General features: G+C 37.2%; 1 protein-coding gene across 2 annotated transcripts; it reads right to left on the reverse strand.

Annotated features, from left to right (window-relative positions):
• On the reverse strand, positions 1-27,088 carry LOC107567592 (lysine-specific demethylase phf2). Of its 2 annotated transcripts, none has more exons than XM_016253394.1 (22): positions 26,618-27,088; positions 17,333-17,418; positions 15,921-16,035; positions 15,532-15,692; positions 15,267-15,408; positions 14,707-14,893; positions 13,237-13,399; positions 13,061-13,148; positions 12,497-12,603; positions 11,183-11,274; positions 10,989-11,078; positions 10,505-10,834; positions 9,750-9,869; positions 8,869-8,984; positions 8,490-8,668; positions 7,666-7,733; positions 6,914-7,083; positions 4,177-4,454; positions 2,824-2,919; positions 2,631-2,740; positions 1,117-1,411; positions 1-900 (listed from the first exon to the last, which is right to left on the reverse strand). In XM_016253394.1, exons 1-22 carry the CDS (start codon positions 26,713-26,715, stop codon positions 812-814), a joined length of 3,180 nt encoding a protein of 1,059 aa, XP_016108880.1. In that variant the 5' UTR covers positions 26,716-27,088; the 3' UTR covers positions 1-811. The 2 variants fall into 2 exon arrangements, with proteins under 2 accessions (XP_016108880.1, XP_016108808.1); XM_016253322.1 differs by having other exon boundaries at positions 4,177-4,475.
• Positions 27,089-27,470: the final 382 nt, after the last annotated feature.

Raw genomic sequence — 27,470 nt, forward strand, 5'->3', positions numbered from 1 at the left:
TTTATATAAAAAAGAAAAAAGAAACAATTTTTAAAAAGCTGTCGTTTTATAATAGCTGTGAAGATATACAATGTTACTAAAAATAAGAGTTCATATTTGTGCTTCACTGAAGTTTTGTAAGTGCCTTAGGGCTTCAAACTACCTAGGACATTTACAATTATATTCAGTCAATAAATATTATCTGCGATAGTGCTTAGCAAACAGAAAAGTACTTTTTCAGTTGTCCCGTGTAGGTAATGCGTATAAAAATGCTTTTTTGCTTAAGGATTAAGGAAAGTAAATTCCAAATGGGGGATATTAAAATCACCCACCAGTTACTGTGAAAATCGTCATGTCTTCAGTAATACTTGCTAAAAAATAAAAAAGACAATGATAAGCCACATCCAATAAGCAAAAATGTAATTCTTGTTTGCAACCTTCCACCAACCCTTTCCCCTCATCAAAACAATGCATGCAACTGGAATACATGCAAGGGATACTTTCTTTATCTTGGAATGACTGCTATTTACTGTATCTTATAATATATTAGCAACCCCTGATAAACTGATAGTTGTAGTAAAACAAGACAAATTCTTCTTACAAAATATTAATAGCAGGTATTCTGTACATTTTCAATATCTGAAAGTTATAAAGTAAAAGAAGAGGCAAAAACCTATCTGAGCTATGTTCTTCTTAGAAATTGAAAACTTGTGGGATCCTGTTCACGTTCCTGTCCGTTTCAGTCCTTATGCTCTCATCCCGGCTTGCCGAGGGAGGGAGGGATCAGTCCACGGGTCCATAAACGTCAGGAGAAAGTCACCCATTGTCCATGTTACAGCAGAAGCTTGCCGTTACGATGAATCTTTAAGATTTTTCCAAGTCTCTGTTTGGCCGTTGCCATTCCTTTCTTTAGCCGCTTGGCTGTGGGCGAGACAAAGCAAAATGGTTAGCATATGCAACAACAACTTTGCAACTCTGTGATCACGGCAATACATTATTAAGCCACAGCTGTGTCAATAAATTATTAAAGATCGCGAAATTGCAACTCTCATATTGGCCAGTGCAGCATAAACAAACCTTTAAACATGAATCGATACTCATCACAGAAGATCTTATTTATGTTTTGGCCAAAATCACCTTTGGCGTCTGTCGAGTTCCCACGTTCGACTTTTGCTGGCGGGACAGATGAAGTGTTCTGAGATGACGATGATGATGAAGGCCGTCTCTGGCTGAGGAAGACTCCGGGGGCCATGGGTTGCGAGCTGCCGGCGGTCTTGCTCGTTCCAGTGCTGTACTCATGGTCGCCCAGGTTGGTCTCAGAGTCCGGGGTGGGTTCTGGAGAGCTGCTGTCCTGAGAGAGTTTGTGAGGCTCCTCTACAGCTACGGGCTTCTTTTTGGTACTCTTTTTCTTCTTCTTGATCTTCTGCTCCTCCTGTAGCAAGAACTAGTTAGTAGGGCCATTTAGCTAAATCAGTCTTAAGATGTTTCTATTAAAAAAATGGAAGCTATTAGAAAGGATTCAGAATTTCTTGGTATTCATCTCTTTTACTTTAATGACACTCGAGCTGCATGAACTCCACAAGTGTGTGTAAAACCTGAAGATCATGTTCTTCACAAGCTTGTCTTGTGCTTTAAGACACAAAGGAGTTCACATGGTCAATGCCACAAATTTGTGACCATAAACAGTGCAAGATGTTAAATATCTCTTCATTGTACATCAAAATCCAAAATCTAATCTTTCAAAATTATACAAACTATATATCCAGGATAAAATGTTCATGTGGTCTCAGGCATTTGGACTGTAAATGAATGGCGGGGTGCAATGCAATGATTCCAAATGCAACATCCACAAAATTGTAAATAAATTAATTGTTTTACACAGTATTTACTAGGGCTATACGATTGGGGGGAAAATGCTAATGCAATTTCTCTGGCAGTTTTAATTAGACTAGGTTTGCTGTGCTTGTTTGTAGGCCAAACTTTTGTGATTACCAATATTATTACAAAATAGTATTAATAATAATACAAATTATTATTATTAATATTATTTTATTCTGATTATTATATTACTATTATTACTAACTAACATTCTTAAAATCTAAATTAATACTATTGTAATATTTCACTGTAAATGTAAAAAAATTAGTATTTCAGAAAAATATAATAATTTTATTTTACAGTACAACTGTAAAATTACAATACTAATACTAGCTGTCTTTCTTCATTTTCAAATTTTAATCCAATTCATCTTTTATTTTGGTAGAAAACCACAGCTTCTCATTTGCTGGTAACAGTAAGTGTATATAAATGCTTTTTATTGCAACCTTGAGAAGGTGGGTGATATATATTCCCAAATACATGTTATAAGCGAACCAAGCTCAGAGCAGATGCAGAAATGGAGTTTGTGTAGTGCAGTATGAACTTTGAACGGAGCTGCTCCAAGACACTGAAAACAGTGGGTTATGAGCTGCATGCATGGAAATGAACACTTTGAAACACGCACCACATGTATTTATGTAATGAATTAAATCACACTAAGCCATATTGCGATTTTAGCTTTATATACAGTATATTCATTGTGTGCATCCCTAGAATTTACTTCATTTAAAAATAGAAACATAATAAAATGTCAAATGTAATAAAGCATTAACCTGATGAGACAATTTAGCCGCCGCAGCTGCCAATCCTGTCTCTATGGACGCCACACGTGCTCCATCCCGAGCTGGTCTCTCCTGTCGTGGTACAGTGGGCCCAACTCGTGCTGCAACAGTATGAATATAATCCCATGTGGTTCAATTTACATTATAGTCAGATTCCCACCTGAAACTGTAAACTTTGCACTACCTGTTGGACTATATGGAGTGTCATCTGTATTTTTCCTTTTTTTCGATCTCGATTTGAAAATGGGACTGTCCTCTTCAGATTCCAGAGATGGATAAACTGGAAAAAACAAACAAAAACACATCATTTTCATTTAATTCCCTTTTTAGCATCTAAGGCTATACATTCATGCCAATTAATATAGAGTAATAAGAGTAATACATTTAAAATAATCATAATAACAACAATACTTCAATAGTTTAACAATATTATCTTTATAAGCAAACAAAACAAAAATAAATAAATGAAAATGCATGGTTACAAAAAGCAAAAGTTAGCTAATTCTACAGATGCCACCATTTTCATTCCTTTTGGAACGTCTTCTCTTTTTGAAACGCCATATGCATGGTTTAAAGTCGCTAGAGAAAGCAATGTAAATGTGCATTGTCGAAGCACATTAGTTTTAAACATATAGCTTTACATGAGAAAGCCCCCTGTTTTTGCACTCCATAAACTACAGTGCTAAGTATTTTCTCATTGGACAGGATGTTTAGCGTGACACAGATGCACGGCAGCTGTTCCTTGCCCTGCCTCGGCCTGCATGCACCTAGCTTCTTTGAACTCAACTACTCAGGAACACGCAATTTCCAACAATTAAATTATCAAGACAAAGAAAAAAAAATGTTTACAGAAAGGAGGAATGCCTGTGTGTTTGATAAAACTCTCTCTTAGTGTGAGTCCAAACGGGAATGTGCGTGCTAGTAATGACTAATTAGGGTATCAGATCAAAAAGCATTTAAAAAAACAGTTTAAAACTCATGCTAATGGATTATTAACAGGCTACTAATGGTCTTGCTGTTCTTGGAATGGGTTCACAAAAGCTATAAAAGAGACCACTCAGAAGGGGGGATTGAAAAGTTCTAGCTGAGAGTAAACACGCCTGTCACTTTTCCGTGAATGAGAACCCTTAAGTCAAAATCAAACTCTAATCAGAACATTGATAGAGCAGATTTACACTGTTTGGCTTTGCTCTAAGGGCACCTGGGCAATTCCAAGCCATCATGAAACATCCTTGACAAATTGTCTCAGAGGAACTAATTGGTCTTGATAATAGTGCAAACAAGCTATCCAAGATGAAGGTATGAGAGAATTGCAATCTGTTCTCCAAATGGGTTCTTAAAGGGATAGTTCAGCCATTCCAAACCCTTTTTTCTTCTGAAGCTTGGGGTCCAAGCAACATTACACAAATTAATTGTATGGACAACAAAACTATGGACTTTTTTCTAAATATCTTTTGGGTTCCTCAGAAGAAAGAAAGTCAACTTTGTGTGAACTGTCGCTGTAAGCACAGTAAAAGTATAAGTTTGAAGAACTTACCGTAATCAGAATCCCTAAAGCAAGCTTCCAGGTGGTCCTGGTCATCATCGAACATGTCCAAACTGTCCACGCTGCTGCTCTTTTGCGTCTTCTTGGGCAAGCGTTTGGCCGGTCGCTTGCTGTTACCCCCTGCTCCGGCCATGCTGCTCTGCTTCTTGCTGGCTGTGCTGCTGTGCGAGTTGTTCTTTGCTTGGCTATTGCTCCAGGACGTTTGCAGGCAAGAGTCTGATGACTGCAGGTTAGCCATGGACAACATGCCCTGGATGGCCTCCTGTGTGCTGGGGGATGCAGGTGGCTGACTGTAAGTCCATCAATGAGAAATACACAACACACACGTACATTACTCCGAGTGTCAGTGGCAATGAGAAGCGATTCGAATTTTAGGTAGTGAGTTGGGTGATGGAAAGCAACGAGGTTGGAGATGCACACTTAAAGGTGAAGTGTGTAATTTCTGCACCACTAGTGAGTCAGACAGATTTCCCAGACAAATTGTCCCAAACAGACAGCATTGGCTGGGTTGGTGGTCAAGATGCTTTTATTTACAACTAAAAATCGAAATCAGGAAAAGCTATTTGTGAATAAAGCGGTATATCCAGGCCAAATTATAAAAACCACATGAATACATCATGAAGAAAATGTGTTTCCACTGTAGTTACGGTTCATGTCTTCAATCACTTAATAAACGCAAAAATGTGCATTATTAAATTTGTTTGCATCTTGATATAAATTAAATTAAATTAAATACAAAGCACATAAAATTACTAAAACTTAAACTTAAATGAAAAGGGAAAATATAAAAGCTTATTCAAAAAATTATAAATACTATAATAATAATAATATATAACCAATACTAAAATAACACTGGTGATATCCCAAAAATGAAAAAAAAAAAAAACTAACTAATTTTGCACTTTCAGGGAAAAACTAATAGTTTACATATAGTCAAAACAGTAAAAAACAAAAAATAATTGTATAAAATATTGAAATATTATACATATTATAGTATAATATTTTAATATTGAAAACATTACACACATCACCTTTAAACCACCATAAAAATGTTTGATGTCATTTCCACTGCAGCGGAGGTATGGCATTGTTGTCTGGACTTGAATCTAAAGCAACCGTTTCGTTGATAATTACATTTAATGGGTGGGCCTGGCAAACTAACATGAAAATCCAAGTTAAGATTCAACACAAGGTATGCCTGCATTATCTATAATGTCTCTAGTTCCATTTATACTGAACCGTCATTCAACCAAAACTGAAAGGCACAAACCAGAACTGACTTGTTCTCTTACAATCACATCTGCTAAAATAATAAACCACCTATCTGCACATCTCACTCTTGCTTTTCTAACTTACCTGCCACTAAACGTTCATTTCCTGTTAATCATCATATAAATCTCTTCATATACCGTAAATCTTTTCGTGTCAGAAGAAGATTCTGCCGTGTGATCTGAGAAGACTATTGTGTCCACATCTGCTTTTGAGCTTGAGGTAACCAGCAGAAAATACAAATTTAGCCTGTGCAGATTACCACCTATTAAGTGATTAACCAGTGAAGTGGAACAATGAGTCAAAAGCTCGTTTAATGTGGTCGCAACTGACTGGAGGCATTTCCTCCCCACAATCCTGCACTCGTATGTCAGGTTTAAAAGCACAAAAAATTATTTGAGAAATTAACATATTTTAGCCATGTTTTCGTTCTCATTTTGTGTTGAGCTGATTTGCAGCTTTCAGCTCAGTGGAAATAGACCATCAAAAATGTGCCCAAAACAGCAAACAGTAAAACGAAGAGGAATGGCCTGAAGCTTTTGCTGTATTTGACAAATTAATAGTGCAGAGGGATTAAACAAATAATGCCAGCACATGTAAACCGCTTATAAAGAACCGTGCAAACTATTACTTTCGCCATCGTCCGACAGATGAAGAAATGCCTGTGCTCGATGTGTTTACAGCCAGTGTGAAGTGTAAGAACTAACAGTTAAGCTAGAAATATGACGTGTTTCAGTTCAGACATGCTTCATCATAAATTGTATGTTCCCTATGGCCCTCTGCCAAAGACAAAACATGTCCATACTCTGTCACATTAACTAAGGATGTGCAAAACGGACCAATCGATGGATTGTCTAAACAACTAGTCGCTTAAGGAAGCCTTGTATAATTACACTAGTTTAGGGTCAGATACTAGTCATGATTTTTCACACAAGACACATTCTTGTGTTCAAAAACAGTTGGATGGAGCAAAACAGCATGGAACAGAATGCCATGTATTTTTAAACTGTTTTAACTTGAAACAAACACAGTTGGGTGCAGCGCAAGGGCTAAAGATGTCCATCTGCATGTGTATATGCATCTAAAACATTTTTAAAAATATAAGCTTAAATGCGAAATTGACAGAAGTTCAAATCAATAAATATATGGGCTAAATTTTTAGAACACTTCATTGCACAAAATCTACACAATCACCGAAGGCTATGGATTATGAAATGTCATATTGAAGGCAATGCTGTACTAGAGGGAATTAATTTCTCAGAAACCGTTTGCCATTCTGATAGTGTCAGCATGCCAAAGTATACCAAGCTAAAATTCACAGAAGTGACACTCTTTACTCTTTAAAGTTCTGCTGCTAAAAATACCAAAGCAAATCTAAAAACATTAAATAAGTAAATAACCTATTAAGATCTATTAATAAAGCCTTTCACGCACATATGGAAAACAGTCATGTGTGTACCTGTTGTTGCTGTAGTCAATGCCGCCCACTTGTTTGCTGGCCTGCAGGAGATCCAGAATCCCAGCTGAACTGCCTCCTTTATTCTTAGAGACCTTGGAGTTACGACCTTTGACCTCTGTCTTGGCCTCTGTGTCTATGTGGAGAGATTCCTCATCTGATGAATCTGGACTCTGAAATAACAAAAGTATAAACACACTCCATTTCACATAAGCTGGTAAATGTTTTGCCTTAGCAAAATACTAATATACCCTGACCTGAGCACACATATGTGCATAGACATTATCAAAAGTAGACATGATTTTTCTTAGGTTTGTGGTTTTTTATTGGTATATCCTATAACCTTCTGTAACCCCTAAAATAGTTTGCCTGTGGGCCTCTGTCGTGATCAACTTTCTCACTCTCATTTGATTCAGTCCACAGCTATTTCCTTCATCACTTTTGAGGTGATATTTGGCTCCGTCTTGCAGCTTGCTCTCTTTGATTTGTGCCGTATGTTGGTTTAAGTCGGAACATAATGGGTGAATTATTACAAGCCGAGAACATCAGCGCTATGATGTTTTAAATGCATCCAGAAGGTTTTAATTAGCTACTTCATGAAATAAAGATTGGAGATTTAGATTTTGTCCTAATTTCTTCCTGTTTACTGTCAATCAGCCTTTTAATGTTATTACCACTCTCTGATTAAAGAGAAATATTATTGATGTTCTGTCAAATAACACTGGACCGGCTATCTAAATAGAGTTTATGCTCACCTTCATGTCCGACTGTTGTAGCTTTGGCTTTTTCGCTGGCTGAATGGGCTCTTTGATGTTTGATAAAACTGTAAATAGCATCAGATGTTCTGCATTATTCTCACATAGCATGAGATGAAAGTTAAAAGACAAGTGTATCTCTTATAGGCAGGCCAACATGGAATCGGTGGTAGAGGATTTCCACGTAATCTGAATGGCTGTCACTACAAATTTCTACATATGCATCAGCCAGGGAGCAAAATGGACACTGCCAAATACAAGCAAAAACTGTCATTAAATTAAATGCACAGGACAGTAACTGCAACTTTATCTTGAAATTTAGGATTTTTTTTTACTACATGTCGTAACATGTGAAATAATAATAATCATAATCTACTGATGCAAGAAAAAGAAATCAAAATGCAAAATAATTCACTGTTATTAGGACAACATATTACTTCTTAAAAACTATTACATTTGTAATATTTAATATATTATTAAAGTAATGAAAAACAGATCATTGCCCATAAGAATTATTCATGACCAGTCAAATTTGACTTAATTCACTCGTCATTGGCAGATTTAATTTTGGGCCCTTGCTCCGCCCCTTTTGTGTTTGTTTATTAAATATTTTTGATTATACTTTCAGATACCAATAAGACTATAGTACTGTTTAACACTCATTACTGTAGTCTTTCACCTAAAATCTGTGTAATAAATGCAACAGAAGTCTGCAGATTCCATCTGGGCCTGATTATAAAGTCTATAATCATTTTTGCTCTTAAATGATGTTTTATTTAATCAGAAAATCACCCTGACCCAGATCGCATATCATGAAACCTTACAGGAAAAATCTCTCTTGACTGCGTTCTTTTTCCTCCTGATTGGGAATTCGTCAATCTTAAGCTCCCCTTCATCAGAGACATACTCATACTCGTCTCTCACGGGCTTGGGTTTTTCTTCTTTTATGTTCTGTATTGAGCCAAAAACACTCGAATTGGTCTGGGTCTTGAGCATCTTTGATCTGAGAAAGCCAGATGATGGAAAAGAACATTAGTTGGATTGTCAGAAGAGACAATCTGGTGCAAAAACACAGAATTGCTCAAAATTAGGGCTGTCAACTGAATTAAAATATTTCTAAATGATTAGTATAATGACATGATTTTTATTAAAATCAATAAATGTATGAAATGTCAGAATTAAGTTCAATACAACTGCACTTACCCCAACAACTTCTTATTCGACAAAGAAAATGAAAATTTATTGTCTTTATGGCTGAGTAGACTTTTGTCAAATTTGTGCTCTTCTTCCATTTTCAATAACGAATCGGGTTTGCTATTCTGAAAGATGAAAAGAAACCCCAAACGACAATCAGTGCTTTGAAACTCTTCCCGTCTCACACATATCACAGGTCTTCACTGTCAGCTTCTATCTGTCAGCCACGTCCACTGTGATCAGACGTCAAAGAATGAAGCCATTGCGGCTGATGACCTTGAAGACTATCTAGCAGAGACTCCTCTCCATCTGCAAATGTTTGGCAAGCAGCAAAGGAGCACTCGGATCAGGAGACTTGGAGCAACTACAAACATTCCTGGGCTGTCTGGCATTGAATTTTCCTCCTTGAACGAAAGCCCTGTAATGCCTTCCGTTCACCAGAATTAAGCTTTTCCTACAAAAGCCATCCCATGTTATCCAACAATAATGACACAACACACTCATTTTTAGAGCAGAAAGGACGGCATATGTAAATACTTAGCTGGCATGTCGGGGATATGACATAGCATTATAGCATTAGGTAAACTCTGAGCCTGGGTAAAGGGTTCTGCTGATTTGATGAGCCCATAACAAAGAGAGTGACTGAGCCGCAGAGTTATTTCTGCTGATTGCTTTGATATGAAACGTGTAAATCACTTCTGGAGGATCGCAAAGCCCTATGTGCTACTTTTCAACTTGTCGGGGTTTGATATCATTTGCATGGATTTTCAAAGCTTCGCTCTAGCACTGATCTATGTTGCAGTGGAGGAAATCATTACGCTTGTGTTACACCACGACCCAGAGTTATTCATTACAGTTGTTTCCTTATATTGTAAATCTAACAAACTTACCTTATATTTCCATTTGGCCTCCGTCTTGCTCTTATTATGCTCTCGAATCATCTTAAACTTATCAACATCATTCGGTTTACTCATCTCCCTCTCCATGATACTCATCCCAGTCTTTACCAGCTGTGTAATGTGAGAGACAAGAAAAGTTGAACATTATAAATGGATTCAAGTGCATACCGACATTACCGAGAGTTCTAAAGATATTCACCATATATTCACAATGATTCTGCTAGTGCAGCATCATTATATATTGTTCATGTTCAGTTTATTTCAGTAAACCGATTCAAAACTGTTACTGGAAGTTAGATATTTCTAACGTTACAGAAGATTTATACTTAAAATAATCCTATTCATCAAAGAATCCTAAAAAATATATCAGTTTTCAAAATTGATAATAATAATTTCTTGAGCACCAAATTAACATATTTGAAAAATTTATGAAGGATCATTTGACTTTGAAGACTGGAGTAATGATAGGATCATAGAAATATAAAACTATAAAATATAATTTAAAATACCTGTTTTATATTTTAAATTATATTTTATAGTTTTATATTTCTGTGATTATATTTCACAATTTCACTGTTTTACTGTGATCAAATAATGCAAATAACCTTTGAACAGTAGTTTTGTTTTGTACAAAATTTTTACTACATTTTACTTATTGCATTAAGTATTTTGTTAAAATACACCCTTTCAAGTAATTTCAAATACATAAATATATATGGAATATCATAAGGCTGAGAAAACTTTACTTTTTTGGGCTGGTCCATCTTGTTCAGGATGTCCTTTGCATGGGATTCAAGAGCTGCCAGACTGGAGGGCTTTTTCTCAGGTAAAATACTTTCTTTCGCTTTCTTTGTTTTCTTTTTGCCACCTTCTTTTATTTTGGGTTCCTTCGGTGGTTTGGGTGCCTTGGGCATTTTGGGTGGCTTTATGGCTTTCTTCCTGGTTGGCTTATCTCTTGGAGGGGTGGAGATGTGGGCAGGGGACATGGGCTCTTCTGGTTCTGATGGAGCAGACGGGGGTTCCTCTGCCGGGGGCTTTGAGTTGCTGGGTTCATTCTTTATGGCTTTTGTTGCGTTCTGAGTCAAAGACACAGTGGAAGTTGTCAACCATTACTGATTCTGACAATAGTTGATTCAACATGTACAAAGACATTCTACATAATAAAAATCCAGATCATATCTGAATAAATGAGAGTAAAGACAAGTCTCCAACGACTTCACAACGTCTCACCTCTGAAATCCGAATCTCTTTGGCAAGGTCTTTAATGAGCTGTGGTGGCTTCATGTTTTCTGGAAGCTCGTCCTCATGTTCTAAAAGAGCCTTTGAAAAAAGACAAAAGCAAGAGTCACGGTCAACTTACATTATTTAAATCAGCAAAACTAGTACAGAATATCGAAAATAATACAATTCATAGCAAGATGTACCTGTTTTTTAGTCCACGATCTGAATGCTCCGTTGACAATTTTGGCACCCTGTACCAAGTAAGGAGGTGGCTGTTTGTTTGCCTTATGTAAACCTGCAACATGATCAGGAAATTTTGCATCAGAGTCCATTATTCCCATCTGGATCCAAACACTCATCTAGTGTCATATAAGTAACATAGAAAGGGCTGTTTTCTAAATAGGCGAATTGGTGAAAGGTCCAACTTTCCTTAAATCATTAGCAGCAATGCATAAGACCGTGGTTGCCCTGTCAGAAACACTCAAGAGCATGAAACTCACTGAAAGAAGTGGGGAAACATTACACCAGAAATAAAAATGGACTACATTTTCAACCGAACCCATTACTGTTCATTAACAAAGGCCATTCATATATCAAACTGATTACTTCAATCCAGAGCGGCCCAAAAACAGTCATGCGCCTTTTTGGAGCACCGGCTTCAACATTGATTACATTGGACTGGATAAACAGCCACTACAGGAAATATATTCCACACTGCATTTAAATTAATAACATGAACATAAAGTGAAAGCTGAAACACTGAAATGAGAAGAGAAGCAATAGAGCTGGCAGTGGCCCAGTCGGCCTGCTGGGCCAGGGGCCAAGGACTTTTTTCCCTCTACCTGAAGTCACACACGAGAGTTGAGCCCTTAAAAAGATGACCTTGAAAGGCGATTTCCCCCCTCTGAACATCAGATAGCTCGGAGACCAACTGCGGTCCTTTTTGCAATGTGCGCTCTACAGCAATCTGGCAAAATTAAGTAACGTGACGGGGTAAAATGGTGGAAATATAAACACGCAGTCCAGATGAGGGGAGTTTAAAAACCAGGTTGTAATGGAGCAAGTGATTCTGCCTTTTGAAGCTAATCATCTGTGAACTCCACGATGCACCGATCTAATGACTGCAATAATATACCGCTATCCAGACCCTCCTCATCTGCTCAGCAGACCCCTTCCAGGATCACGCACGAAGCGAGCGAGAAGGAAGCCATTTGAGTCTACCTTACGACATTAGATCTTTTTATTTCCAGTCCCAAAGTTCACTGTTATGGATCAATCTTGTGCTGTGCAGGATGGAAAGGCAATTTTTGAAAGCAAAACCTTTGAAGCCACTTCAGGGGAGTCACACATGGGAGCTTTGCTGTGAATGATTTAAGTTTGCAATAACGTAAATGGCTGCCGTGAAAAAAGTTGACACTTTGTACTTTTTTACTTTTAGTTTGGTGAAACTACAAAATGAACTAAAAATATATATTTTTTTTTTCATTTATTTTTAATAGTTTTTATTAATTGCTCACCTTTAAACCTCTCCAGGTAGTATTTCCCCACATACCAACATGCTGTTTCGAAGTTTGGAAATGGAGTGAGGCTGGCAACTTTGAGTCTTTTTTCCACCTCGTATGCCCTGAGTGGAGAAGCAAAGAGGATTACTGAAAAGTGTGCCTTGAGAGGAAATCGTGGTCTCACACATGTGAAAAATGCACTTCAGAAGGCAAAAGCATATGCTCTTGACTTCCCCTCTTTTTTTCCTTGCTACAGAGGCTTGAAAGTGCTAAGAATAGAACAGGGAATGTTTGATGCTTGAGCGCTTCAATTGCATCACCGTCCACCAGCTGTCACTGCATGGCAAACTGCATGGAATAACTTTCAAATGGCAAACATTAGGCCTTTATAATTCCACATAATAATCTCAGTACGCATCCACCCCACTATACTTAATATATTTACAGTTCTATATATGTAAGCATAGTTTAAACAACCTGATACTGAGATATACTGCTAATCTAACAATGCATCAAATGCAACATTTCTCTCACTTTGACACATTGTCTTGAGTAGATTACTTTGAGCAGATCACTGACCTCATTTGCATCTCCACACTCAGACTGTGGACAAAATGTCCAGAGAAGGCTAAGCAGTCTACAGGAGTCAGTATTGCATTAATCCAACCTGCCGTTAAATACAAAACAAGGCAATGTTGTTATCTAAGAACTTCATGAAGTCATTTAAAAGTAAAAATGATTAAAAATAATCTCACCTGATGGAATGAAAAGAGTTTGCCCTTGTTTCAGTGTGCACTTGTAACACTTGTCCACTTGGTCAGCAAAAAACATCTCGCTGTGGTTGGAGGAGGACCTCCAGCGCTCGTATAGAGAAAGGTTGGCAGAAGTGGGCTTGATCAGAAAGAAGATTTTCTCTCCCTTTACAACACACAGATGAAATACAAAGTTCAACACCCACTATGCAACAGTATTCAAATGAATGAATGCAGTGCTTGGTCAATTCAAATCAAGTATTCAAGAGAACAATGTAATAAAGTCAATCTTATGTACTAAATTGACTAGTTAATTATTGACAATATAAATTAGTTACTCACAGAAATTACGACTTTTGTTTTACTTTACACCATATTAATAACTGATGAATTAATTAATCAATAAATTACATACTTTAAAATCATTTAAAAATACAACACTTCCTTAAAGGGTTAGTTCACCCGAAAATGAAAATTAGGCTGCGTTGTACTCACCCCCGAGGCATCCTAGGTGTATATGACTTTCTTCTTTCAGACGAATCCAGTCGGAGTTATATAAAAAATTGTCTTTGATCTTTCAAGCTGTTTAATGCCACTCAGCGGGTGTTGCATTGCTTCAGTCCAAAAGAACTGAAAAGGCCTTCTGTAGCGAATCGATGCGTTTTTGATAAGAAAAATATCCATATTCAAAATGTAATAATCACTTGAATCTAGCTTGCGCTCACTGTTGTAAACAGAAGCAGTTCCAGGGGGAATGAAGTATGAGGTCGGCTTTGCGCATGCGCCGCTCATGAAGTGACGCACGCGGAAACGCAGCGGAGAGATCAAAACAAAACAACGGTCAAGAATTAGAAGTACAAAACGAGGATTTGTAAAGAAGAATGTCAGAGGATTTCGATATAAGCCAAGAGGAGACTGGTTTTCCTTTGCTAAAGTAAGGAAACTTTGCTTCCTTTGCTCCTGTTAAACAAACGTTGGTTTTCACGAGACTCACCGGCGCATGCGCAACGCTGACCTCATACGTCATCCTCCCGGAGCTGCTTCCGTGTACAACTGTTGGCGCAAGCTACATTAAAGTGATTATTATGTTTTGAATATGGATATTTTTATTACAAAAACGCATCGATTCGCTACAGGAGGCCTTTGTTCACCCCCCGGAGCCGCGTGAAACACTTTTTTTATGGATGGGCGATTTTTATTTAAGTTCTTTTGGACTGAAGCAACGCAACACCCGCTGAGTGGCATTAAACAGCTTGAAAGATCAAAGACTATTTTTTATATAACTCCGACTGGATTCGTCTGAAAGAAGAAAGTCATATACACCTAGGATGCCTCGGGGGTGAGTAAAACGCAGTCTTTTTGGGTGAACTAACCCTTTAAGTAAAATCATGGTAAGCGTTAAGAATAATGAATACAAATTTGAAATACTTTTCATTTTAGCAATAACATTGAGATATAACATGCAGGAGTCACCTTAAGTACATGATACCACACAGAGGCACCTCCACACTCAATGTGGAAGTCTGTGTAGCTGTCTTTCACACATATGAGACAGTATTTGGACACTTTGGGCTTCCCCAACAATGCATCGTCAGGCCAGTAATTTTCCACCCAGGATAACTTCCGAACTATTTGCGGACTCTCAACAATATCGGCCATTCTAGAGACATAAAAGGAAGAATAGTAAATACTCCTGTTACAAAATGAAATGACACACATTAATAAACTGACATCTGGAGTGTGTATTGTACTTAATATTGTTGCTACATGTATCTGTTGTAAAATGTGAACATTTTCATTTTTCATTATTACTTAGAAAAAAACTGAAGCAATGTTTAACTGAGAAAGAAAAAAGGCTAAATGCCTTTTAATTTGCTAATATTTATGTTAATAATAATGACCTTTGAAATATATAAAGGCGTGTGCGTTAGTGCATTTGCTGTATCAAAATTGCTACCAAAAATGTGAAATTTCACTGGCATTTGTATAGACCATCTTCACAACCCTATCTGACTTTGTATAGGACTGCTTACCTTGTGTCTGAAAACTCTAGGTTGATCACATTTAATACTTTCTTTCTGTTTGTGCTGTAGTAAAAATCAACAAATTCTTTCAACTTCATCTGGCTTTGTGTCTGTTTGGTCACATCGACAACATCCACAAGAACATCAGGTCCTTTGAACGAGAAAAGTTAGAAATCAAATGAGAACATAAACATATTGCACATACAGATATACTTCCATACTGATCATCAAAAAAGAGGAACATTGGTTTTATCATACCTCATAAAACACTTACCAACATAGTTTTCCACATCACTGACGTAGAACGTGGGTGCAGGCATAGCCATCCCCAGCCCATCTTTCTTCTGGATGAGAATTGGCTCATTGAATCCATTCTCCTCAAGGTAGTCCAACGTCATCTGACTTCCAGACAGCTTGACCACTACATCTTCTGCACTGCAGTGGAAAACAAACCGTCAGCATGTTACCTACACTATTTCTCCAAGACATCATACTGGAATCTTCATCAGTTTGCATGTCTGGTGGAAAGTTCAGAGCCTGAGCAAAGCTGTACATGGAGCGCCATCTACTGGACACTAAATGAACTGAAGGACTTGGACTTTATCAGGAGCACTGGCCCTTTAAATTCTTCACTGGCATGATCTTCACAAAGGTGTACTGTACCTGGGGAATGTCCTGCTGCGCAGCTCTTTTATGAACACCTGACTGCCGTTTTGAACCGGTCTGACGTCTCCACTTTGCCCCGTGTCATGCTTATTCCAGCTCTTTTTCTTTTTCACTGTTAAAATTGTAAACAGATGAAACCAGCCAAATCAAGATCAGACACCCCGAACACAATATACTTAAGTCTTTTTCATTGACAACAGTTACTTTATGAAGCAAAAAAATTACAAAAACGTTTGCAAGCTGCAAAAGCAAAAGCATAAGTGTATGAGTGTGTACAGAAAATAAGAACATTTTAAACATCAACATAATGGTTTGGTTTGTAACCAAAACTGTGTCATTTTAAAGTGAATTATTTTCGTAAATCTAAATTCAGTTGGAGGTCTTTAATGGGATAAATCTACTTTAGTTGTAAATCAATTTGATCACTTTTCTAAAGCTTGTTTTTATTTATTAAAGTGTTGGATTGATACAACAAATAAAGACCCTCATCTTTTTTTTGTACAAAAATATAATACTGAAAATGATGATTAATTAAAATATAAATTAAATCCAAACAAAGAGAAAAAAAAATACAATAAACCAGTAACATTTTAGAACATTATTTATTATAACATTATATGTTTTATATTTTAATATATTTTAAAATGTAATTTACTCCTGCAATACCAAAGCTGAATTTTTAGCATCATTACTCCAGTATTCAGTGTCACATGATCCTTCAGAAATCATTCTAAAATGCTGAATTAGTTATCAAGGAACATATTATTATCAATGTTAAAAACATTTGTGCTGCTTAATATTACATATATTTATGGTAGTGTGTGTGTATACAGTGGTGGCCAAAATGATCAGAACACTAGTATTTTCACCAGATAATAAAAGTAGTTTTTTTATATCTTTTGCTGTAGTGTGTCAGTAGGAAATATCATTCATTCATTTTGCCATTAATTGTAATAATCCAGTGAAATTTTTGTTTGCACATGGAGTCTGAAAACAGCCAGTGCTACACACAGAGATCTGGTCTCATCTTCATCCAGAACAAACTGAGATAGACTAAATCCAGAAGAACTGTGGCAACGTCTCCAAGACGCTTCAAGAGACCTATATATGAATAATGAATTATATATAAACAATGAATTAACTTGAGCTGAATAGCAACACTTTCGCCTTTTATAGAGCTGCTTATAGCTGAACTGAACACATTTAATAATTGATGAATCAACACTGAGCTGAATAATAACCCCATTGTTGTTTAAAATTGAACTTTGTCTCATTTGACTGTTATTTTCTTGTTTATTACTGTAAAGCTGCTTTGAAACAATCTGTATTGCATAAAGCGCTATATAAATAAAGGTGACTTGACTTGAGTAACACCTAATTCATTCACAGTATAAATGAAAGATACTTGCAGGTGGATTTGCCGTGGGTCTTTTCACAGTTAGGACAGTGATAGATGTCAATATCTGGTGCTTCATCTTCATCCACTCCCACACAGCTGTAACATAACAAACAGCATATCAGCACTGAGTTAACGGCAAATAAAATCTGGTTAATCATGGTTCTGTAAAACATATATACTGCCTACACAAGTACTCAAAGATCTGGTTCTAATAGAATCATACTTCACTGACAGCCATTCAAAATCAGCCATGGATTCTGATGAAATATTCCGAATGGGAATGTTAACAGATGGCTTTCTCCAATCATTATCTACCCACTGCTATTTTCCAGGCCATGGCTGCCCCTTAGAGAAGCCCTAGTGGTCTGCTTTGTTTAGCAGGCTCAGGCTACATGTCCTGAGGTTTTGGAGGTCCGAGGCCCCAGGGAACCGTCCTGGTCCATAACCCAGTCCTGCACGGTGGGGATGGTGCGTTTCCGATGATGCACAGTGTTCAATATAATAATAATTTCAAACATTTATATAGCGCTTTTCTGGGTACTCAAAGCACTTTACATGGAAGGAGGGGATCTCCTCAAACACCACCACTGTGCAGCATCTACCTGGATGATGCGACGGCAGCCATAGTGTGCCAGAACGCCCACCACACACCAGTTTATTGGTGGAGAGGAGACAAAGCCAATCAGTAGATATGGGGATGGTTAGGAGGCCATGATGGTCAGAGGACAATGGGCAAATTTGGCCAGGATGCACAGAGAGTCGGGACCTCGGTTTAACGTCTCATACAAAGGACGATGCTTTTTTTACAGTATAGTGTACCCGTCACTATACTGGGGCGTTAGGACCCACACAGACTGCAGGGTGAGCACCCCCTGCTGGCCTCACTAACACCTCTTCCAGCAGCAACCTAGTTTTTCCAGGAGGTCTCCCATCCAGGTACTGACCAGGCTCAACCCTGCTTAGCTTCAGTGGGCAACCAGTCTTGGGCTGCAGGGTGATATATGCAGCTGGTATACGCCAAATATGGCATTTAGTCTGATGGCCAACAAGCTCAACCTTCTTCCAGCTGGCTTCAGAGTCTACCACATGCCTTCTGGCAAAACTACAACTGAGCTGTCATGTGACATTTTTAACAGTGGCTTTCTCTTCACCACTGTCCCATTAAGCTGTTGAAGCACCCAAGCAACAGTTGTTGTATCACAGTCACTTCAGAGTTGTCAGTAGTCACTTAGTGACCCTTGACTTCACACAAGTGATCTTCGTTTAACTATTTGTGTCTTGAAAACCCAACTGAGTGCACTAGCGTGTCATATAAGAGGGACAGTCCACCCAACAATGAAAATTCTGTCATCATTTACTCACCCTCATGTTGTTCCAAACCTATTATTTCTTCTGTGTAACACTGAAGAATAATATTGTGAAGAGCTAAAAAGTTTTGGTTCCCATTCAACTCCATTGTATTACCAAAAAAATACAATGGAAGTCAATAGGAACCAAAACAAACCAGCATTCTTTAAAATATCTTATTTTGTGTTCCACGGAAAAAAAGAAAGTCATATAGGTTTGGAACAGCATGAGGGTGAGAAAGTGAGGAAACGAGAATTTTCATCTCTTTAATTATTTCACATCTGTTTTATATTGACATTACAAGTCTGATCAGTAGCAAAAATAAAAACAAAAACATTTCAATGGTGTAAATGAAGCAAACATGAAAAACCTCCCAGAAGCTCAAAACTTTTTATAGGCACTGTATGCAGTTTTGTCACCCCATCTGCAGAGCAAATGTTCTCCCTATAATAATATAACCCCTATAACACATTCCTGCCATTAGAAGGAGCTGTTCACGGGTCATGAGTAAATACTGAATTGGGAGTGTCCACTATGGCTCTCCTCCAGTGGTATAATTACTATGTGCAGTGGTATTAATATCACACATGCTGTCCACTCAGATGGTGGGTGGTGTCAGCACCCTTGAATCATAGCAAAAGTGAAAGAAGCCAAGTCTCACTGAGTCTCAGTACAACAAAGAGTGCATGTGGGTGTGAAGGGTCAAAATGGAAGTCAATAGGAACCAAAACAAACCAGCATTCTTTAAAATATCTTATTTTGGGTTCCACGGAAAAAAGAAAGTCATATAGGTTTGGAACAGCATGAGGGTGAGAAAGTGAGGAAACGAGAATTTTCATCTCTAATTATTTCACATCTGTTTTATATTGACATTACAAGTCTGATTAGTAGCAAAAATAAAAACAAAAACATTTCAATGGTGTAAATGAAGCAAACATGAAAAACCTCCCAGAAGCTCAAAACTTTTTATAGGCACTGTATGCATTTTTGTCACCCCATCTGCAGAGCAAATGTTCTCCCTATAATAATATAAACCCTATAACACATTCCTGCCATTAGAAGGAGCTGTTCACGGGTCATGAGTAAATACTGAATTGGGAGTGTCCACTATGGCTCTCCTCCAGTGGTATAATTACTATGTGCAGTGGTATTAATATCACACATGCTGTCCACTCAGATGGTGGGTGGTGTCAGCACCCTTGAATCATAGCAAAAGGGAAAGAAGCCAAGTCTCACTGAGTCTCAGTACAACAAAGAGTGCATGTGGGTGTGAAGGGTCAAACCGCCCTCTCGTGCATCAGGTTTAGCAGTGAAATACACTCTTCGACTTTCCTCAGCTAATCCTTATCATGAGCATCTGCATGCTGCCATTAAGAGGCCAATCCCTTTTCAAATTAAAGGAGCAGTTTACCCAAAATGTTATATTGTTCAGTTATTTATTCACCATTATGTAATTCAAAACCCTTAAAAAAAATTATTTTGTATTCCACATAAAACAAAAATCATTTAATGTACATATGTAACATGTTTTTGATAGTAGTCTCAATGTTTGTATAAAAAAAAAAAGTATCATTTAAAATTAAATAAAAAAACAGTAAAAGCATAATATTTTGAAATATGATTACAATGAAAAAAAACCTGTTTTCTACTTTAATATAGTTTAAAATGGCATACTCCTGTGATGGCAAAATGTGATGGTAAAGCTGAATTTGCCATTTTTACTGTTAGAGAACACAAAAGTAGATTTTTTTGAAGAATATTCATGCAACAATAATTTATAACCACAGTGGTCAAGATCCAAAATGCACCAAAAACTTTAGAAAATAATATATATGTGCTATATTACTTGTGAAGTACACTGTGAAGGTTCTTCAAAAACCTCTACAGGAAAAAGGGTTAAACAACAGAAAGGTGAGTAAATAATAAGAGAATATGAATTTTTGTGTGACCAGTTGCTTTAAGACTGAATAGACAAAGCTTTCTCTCTGTCAAATGACATTCAATACAACATGTCTCATTGTGCAACCACCTGCGATGGATCCGCAGCAGAGCACATGATGATGCTTATTTACAGGGCCATTTTGTATGTTAAGTGTCAACAGTCCTAGGAGAAAGTCTCAAAAGCACTTTCCGGAAATAGTTGCGTCTTAGAAAGCAGCAACGACATCTTCAGTACCTCAATGCAGTTCTTGTACTCTAATTCGTGCCTGAATTACAAGAAAGTAGCATGATCAACAGTGTAATGACAACTAGACTCCTAGAGTCACATCGGTCAAAAGTCAAGAAAATTCAGAGGAAAAAAAAATAACTGGAAGGCCATTCAACAAAATGAATCAGGCATGAGGCCGACGTCCCTGGAAGAACATGTGACTGGATTGTCACTCTTGAGACGATGTAAATACGCACTGTTATGACAGACCAAAAAAAACATAAAGCCAAATACAAAGAAAAAACACCTTATATTAGAGTTTTGGTAATTTGCAGTACAATAGATTTGATCTGCAAATACAAAAACAACAACAAAGCATTATGGAATGTACCATGATATTATGGCGACTCTAAATGATTCTCCATGTAAAGTCGTCCTCAAGGCAGGTGCAGTTAGTGTGTTATTATAACTTATTTAATAAACTTGCACAATAGTCCAAAGCTGCTCTGTCACAGACTAGCTATTATCGTTAATGGGACAAATCTCATTTAGGATCTGATGCGACACTTGTAGCTGGCATCCTGCCCTGTGAAAGACGGGAATGATGTCATTCATTACCACTTGAGTCGTCGAGAGCACACACCCACAACCACCGGCATGTGTTTCAGTGTGTGTGTGTGTGTGTTTCAGACAGCAGTGTTAAAAAGCGCCTTCATTTCTGTTCGCCTGCCAGTAAGCTTGTAGAAATCATTATATCAACATGTTTACTCTTGATGGAAATGTATGCTGATCATAGAGGAACATTTTGGAACTGATTAAACATTTATAATATATTAAAGATTAAACATATATAACATGTATAAATACTAGGACTGTTATATGATTAATTCAGGCAACAACAGGAAGATGTAATATTGTGGAAGTGGAACTTCTTATTAATATCTTTGATGATGATGCTCATCTGTCATCTGATCAGTTTTAAAAAAGTTATTTCTAAGAGTAAAAAATTATGAAGTAGCCTTGTAGATAAGCTTTAGGTCCCATGGCTGCAAAGGGGTGAAAGTGAGCTAAAAAGTGTGGTTACAGAGTTCACATGCTGTGTAACCTTAAAGGGTTCCCACACTTTTTGACCTATACATTTCTATGGATTTTCTTTTAGCTTTCCAGTAATCTGTGGTAAGTATTTTTACAAACCATTTGGACTCATTGATTTGAAGATTCCTGAAAAGCAGAACATATAATTATGGCTTGTAAACATATTTACTCTTCATAATTTAAACCCAAGCACTGAAATATAGCCATACACCCATTTATAGCCAATAAAAGATATGGCATAGGGCAAACTAGAAAAAAAAATTTATATTCATTATATGAATTCCTTTTTTTCAGGCCTGGAAAACACAACTTTAACAAGCTCCAGATTTTCTGTAATTCTGGGAACCCTGATCCTAAGTTACTTACAGAGGTTCTTCCTACACTGTAAAGAATTATTGTGATTTTAACAGTAAAAGACTGTAAAAAGGCTACAATAAAAACCTGTTAATTGGTTATCAGTAAGTTTTCATACTATATACGGTGAATAACTGTAATTACATTCAATGTAATTTTACAGTAAAATACTGTTAAAATTACGGTTTTTGGATGTGAAAACGAAAAAGTCATTGTATAATTTAGTGAAAAACTGTAAATTGACACTCCCAGAATTCCCTGCATGACACTTCATATTTTATGTTTTTTCGTTGAAATAACTATGTTTCTTCTTAGTTTTTTCTTATCAGTTGTATGCATTAGTGTTTTATCTTACATCTAATGTTGTTAAATTAATGTTTATTGCATTATTTCAGTATCATGTGTGTTACCATGATGGTGTTTAGTGTTTGTATGAATGACACTGTGCACCTTCTGTGTATATATATTAGTATTTTCCTTCTCAGCTTTTGGAAGAGCTTATTGTGATGAGCTTTGATTCATCATGTGACTTTCTCATCACCACCCGTTTTTGGTGGTTATCAGCATTTCAATGGTTTAAAACAGATATTAGTACTTCAATATGCTGGTTTATTAACATTACATCAGTTAATTAAATAAGATTTTTTTATTGTGAATTTAAGTTAAGTCTGTAAAATGTTTCTACCATATTTTTAACGGTGAAGTTCTGGCAACCACAGCTGCCGGTATTTTACCGTAAATGTCACAGATTTTTTTTTACAGTGTACAAATGGCCAGCTGGAACTCACTTTGAATGAAAGAACTGACAATTCAAAAATATTAGCCAGGCCAAAAAAAAAAAAAAAAAGACAAAAAGAAGAGCTTACCAGTTGAATTCTGTGCAATGGATAGAAACTCCATTTTATTAAAAAAACATAAAATTAAAAAAAAATAACCAGGCCAAAAAAAAAAAAAAAAAGACAAAAAGAAGAGCTTACCAGTTGAATTCTGTGCAATGGATTTACAAGCAGTCAAGTGTGTTTAATGAAGCTGAGTGTATTACACTCCTATTATGGCTGCACAATTAATCTAATTTCTAATCGCAATTACAATTATGGATGCCACAATTATGTAATCATTCAAAGCGGCAATTAATCATTCAAAGTCCACTTATGTTGCTCTGCACGCTTAAGATATGTTTTTTTTCTTTCTACATGTTATATTAAGGGTTTTTTCCATTGTTTTAGTTTTAGTATAACATTATAATACCATTCATATATTCCGATGTATTTGACATTTGAGGATTAATACTATAGAAAAGCACTAGAAGTTTTTCAGTTAGAGTGTTTTCAGCTTGTTTATTTTCATATAAAAATACGGCATGCAGTTGCATCAAACAATGGTATAAACATCATTCAATGTAAATTGTTATAATCGTAATTAATAATCGCAATTACAATTTCAAGGGAATAATCAACAATTATGATTTTTGTCATAATCGTGCAGCCCTAACTCCTATCATCATCAAATTAACCAAAAAATGTAATAAACATACATAAAGGGTGGGGGAAGTGTATGATTGTGAATGACAGGCATTCCAGTTCTATGAAATCTGCTGAGCTTTCTGTGCATTTCTGCGGGCGCAGATTCTGTATGTCTATCGAGAAATGATAAACACTGTGCATTTCGCAAGACAACAAATATCTATGATTTATCTATGAATGCTGCAATTGAAACCTTTCGAAACTGTAAAATTAAACTTAAATATTCATATATATCTTTTAGAAGCGTGACCAGTTTAAATTCAAGATGTATGGAACATAAAGCTAATTCTTATAAACATCACTATATTTTCCATAGAGAAACTATAATAAAGCACATTAAGTTAGCTACATACCTAAATGCTATATAACATGATTTATTTTGAAGCAGTGTGATTATTTTAAAGCTAGCAAGCATAAAAAAACCAAACTAATGGCATTTGCAGATATTGTACTAAATTATGAGATACTGCACACAAATGTTGCACTGGTGAATGCTTCATAAAAAATAATTACTATCTTGAACATTCGACTGCACTATTGCAATGTCACAGTAACAGACCTACTAAAAAGATTGAAAATATTTTTCTGATAAGACTGCTGTCATAAACAGCTTAATAACGAATTATGTGTGTTAACATCAGCGTGTACACACTTTTAAGCCATACTTAGCCATAACTGGTTTCTCTCCTCAGCTGAGCCATACCCTCTTAAAGGGTTCATATGATGCGATTTCAAGTTTTCCTTTCTCTTTGGAGTGTTACAAGCTGATTGTGCATAGATAAGATCCCTGAAGTTGCAAAGACTAAAGTCTCAAAACCACAGAGATATTCTTTATCAAAGTTAAGACTCTGCCACGCCCTCCTAAAATGGCTCGTTCTAACACGCCCCCACATATCTACCTCACTATGTGGAAATATTTGCATAATGCACCCAAATGTGCAGGCAAAGAAAGAAGGTGTGGTTTCAGTAACCGCAGTTAGTGTTGAAGCAGCCATGTCAGGGAGACGCTGTGTGTTTCAGTGCGAAAGCAAAAGCACTTTATTTGGCCTTCCGAAAGTAGATGCATTTAGGAATCTTTAAGATGACTTACAACAGAACAGCAACGCATTTTATGGACGACCGTTTCGTGAACCTAGGAGAGGAGGTAATTCTGACTTTGCTATGACAATCTGGCGCTTCTGAATCAGCTACTGTTTTGTTATTAGTTTAAGTATTTGCTATTGACTGTTCAAATGCGGAGAGAGAGAGAGAGCATGAAAAAGAGAGTGAGAGAGAGCGAGAGAGAGAGAGCGCGAGATAGGGTCACATCACAGTGGAGTCAGCTGTCTTAACCGTGGCTTGTGTACTGCAAACACATACCAGCTTCATCACTGTGTCGGTCACGCGACTCTGTTCCCCTTACGGGGTTGAACTGATGGTAAAACTAATGACATTATGTACTGTCTTTACATTTATTTTGAAAGATGAAGCTCGCGATTATGGTAAGGGGCGTTACATTTCCGATGAGTGCTTGCTGTGTTCGGCCAATCACAATCCACTGGGTCAGCTGGCCAATCAGAGCAGACTGCGCTTATCGGAAGGAGAGAAGCGTTTGAGAGAGGCGGGGCATAGAGGACCTACAATAATGTACAGTATTCGAAAAAGAATGTGTTTTTTGAACATTAAAGCATGTCAACATATTCTGTTATGCCAAATACACAAAATAATGTTATTTTAAAAAAAGCATCGTATGACCCCTTTAATAAAGGTCACAGAGGTTTAAAATCACTGAGGGCGGTAAAGCTCAGTCACTCCAACAGAAACAAACACATCAGTGTCAATTCCAACAATTTATACACATTTGAATATGCAGTTAACCGCATATTCGTTCTGACAACGAGACAGAATGTGCATGTCACTCTCTTGAGATCGTTAAACGATAATAGGCGTCATGTAGTCAGATTCTTGACCGGAACCTTTGAAGAGTAACGATCACTCGGCTCATTAAAGGGTTAAAATTAAACGCGCGTAAATGTATCAGTCAGTGAACTGGAACGCTTGTTCTTTGTTTACATTGAAGAAACAGAATTTTAAAACCTTTTCTCGCGTAAGTTTCGCTCTCGCTCAGCAAACAAAACAATCAGCGGGGGAAATTTAAGATGAATTCGTTAAATAGACTACAGATCGACTCCTATACTATAATAAAGCAATTATTGCAATATTGGATCGAGCTAAACTCGTTTGCTCCGACTCATGCTGCTGTCAGTGATGCTTCACAGCTATATAAATCTGAACTAACTGGTCTTGATTATGATGAATACAGTGTATGGTAATGGTTAGATGTCATACGTGTTACAAATGTGCAGAGCAGCTCTGAATCTGCAATGTCTGGCTCATATGCAGTCTATTATTCTTCCAGCAGACACCAGAAAGGACAAGGGCAGTTTTTATACAGTTCAAAGCCCCCTAAAGCACCGATGTAGGAGCAAATCTGGAAGAATAGGGCGCATAAAGGAAGGTAAAATGTGTAAAAGAAAAGCCATTCGTCTTCGCAGACACACACGGCTCACTACAACGACAACGTCCAGTCTGAGACGCAACCAAAGCGTGCGATGCACGCAGATCGAGCACACATCGTGGAAAATACATCGAAATGGCTTTACGATTAAGCAAATCTTTTTGTACCGTTCACAAAAATGTGTCAACCGAGCCAGCTAAATATAACTCCGCCTTCTTCTTCAAGCGGCCCTCGCTCTTCAGAGCAATACAAAATGTGCGCACGCGAGCAAAACGCTTCCATCCAAATCCACACTTAAATAGTTGAATTAGAACGAAATATTGCGGTTACCTGCCGTGAAACCAGTCTTTGCAGGCGTCGCATTCGATCATAAACTGGGTTACGTCGTAAGGTAATCTGCAGATGCAATAGACGGGCACAGTCGCCATGTTAGATCAATTCACAACAACAGCCGGAGAGATGGATGGGGGCAGCAGGAACCTCCCGTAACACAAACTACAGCGATATGAAGAGCCGCGGAGCTGCTCCTACGTCCATTCGAACGTTCCCCCGGTCCGACGTTACAATGTTACGATGTTAAAATGTTTCCCGCGCTGCATTGACGTGTGCATGCCCCCTGGTGACTATACGAGAGCCGAGACTTTCATAAAGCCCAAGAAAATGCATCCTTTCATTGTAATATTGTTACGTCAGTCTACAAGACGGGAAAAATCGCCTCGGTCATGCTGGTCCAGATGAATGGAGCTCATTAAACGCTGCGGCTGCTTCGCAGGCTTTCCCGGGACGATAGAAAGACGAAAATCCACCAACCGCCGAACCAGCTGCAGCAGTCTATGACACGTTAATAAGATCTCATGCAGTTATGGCACAGAAGTGAAAGGAATATAAGAACAGAGGGTTAGTTCAAATTTTGACAAGCTCCTCATTTTAAATTGCAGCTAGCTATTATTAACAATGACTAGTTATTATTACACACATACATCCATTATTTATATATATATATATATATATATATATATATATATATATATATATATATATATATGTGTGTGTGCTAAATACTGAGAAAATCGCCTTTAAAGTTGTCCTAATGAAGTTCTTAGCAATGCATATTACTAATCAGGAAATTTACAAATTATCTTCATGGAACACGATCTTTACTTAATATCCTAATGATTTTTGG

This window comes from Sinocyclocheilus grahami, unplaced genomic scaffold, assembly GCF_001515645.1.
Source record: "Sinocyclocheilus grahami isolate Dianchi unplaced genomic scaffold, SAMN03320097.WGS_v1.1 scaffold3.1, whole genome shotgun sequence".
Taxonomy (NCBI): Eukaryota; Metazoa; Chordata; class Actinopteri; order Cypriniformes; family Cyprinidae; genus Sinocyclocheilus; species Sinocyclocheilus grahami.

Excerpts from the sequence above, each read along its gene's own strand:
- LOC107567592 (XM_016253322.1), bottom strand. The coding sequence starts at position 26,715 with ATGGCGACTGTGCCCGTCTATTGCATCTGCAGATTACCTTACGACGTA. Across the intron at positions 8,669-8,868 it reads TCGAATAAGAAGTTGTTGGG|ATCAAAGATGCTCAAGACCC; the intron begins GTAAGTGCAGTT and ends TGGCTTTCTCAG. Across the intron at positions 901-1,116 it reads GAACTCGACAGACGCCAAAG|CCAAGCGGCTAAAGAAAGGA; the intron begins GTGATTTTGGCC and ends TCTCGCCCACAG.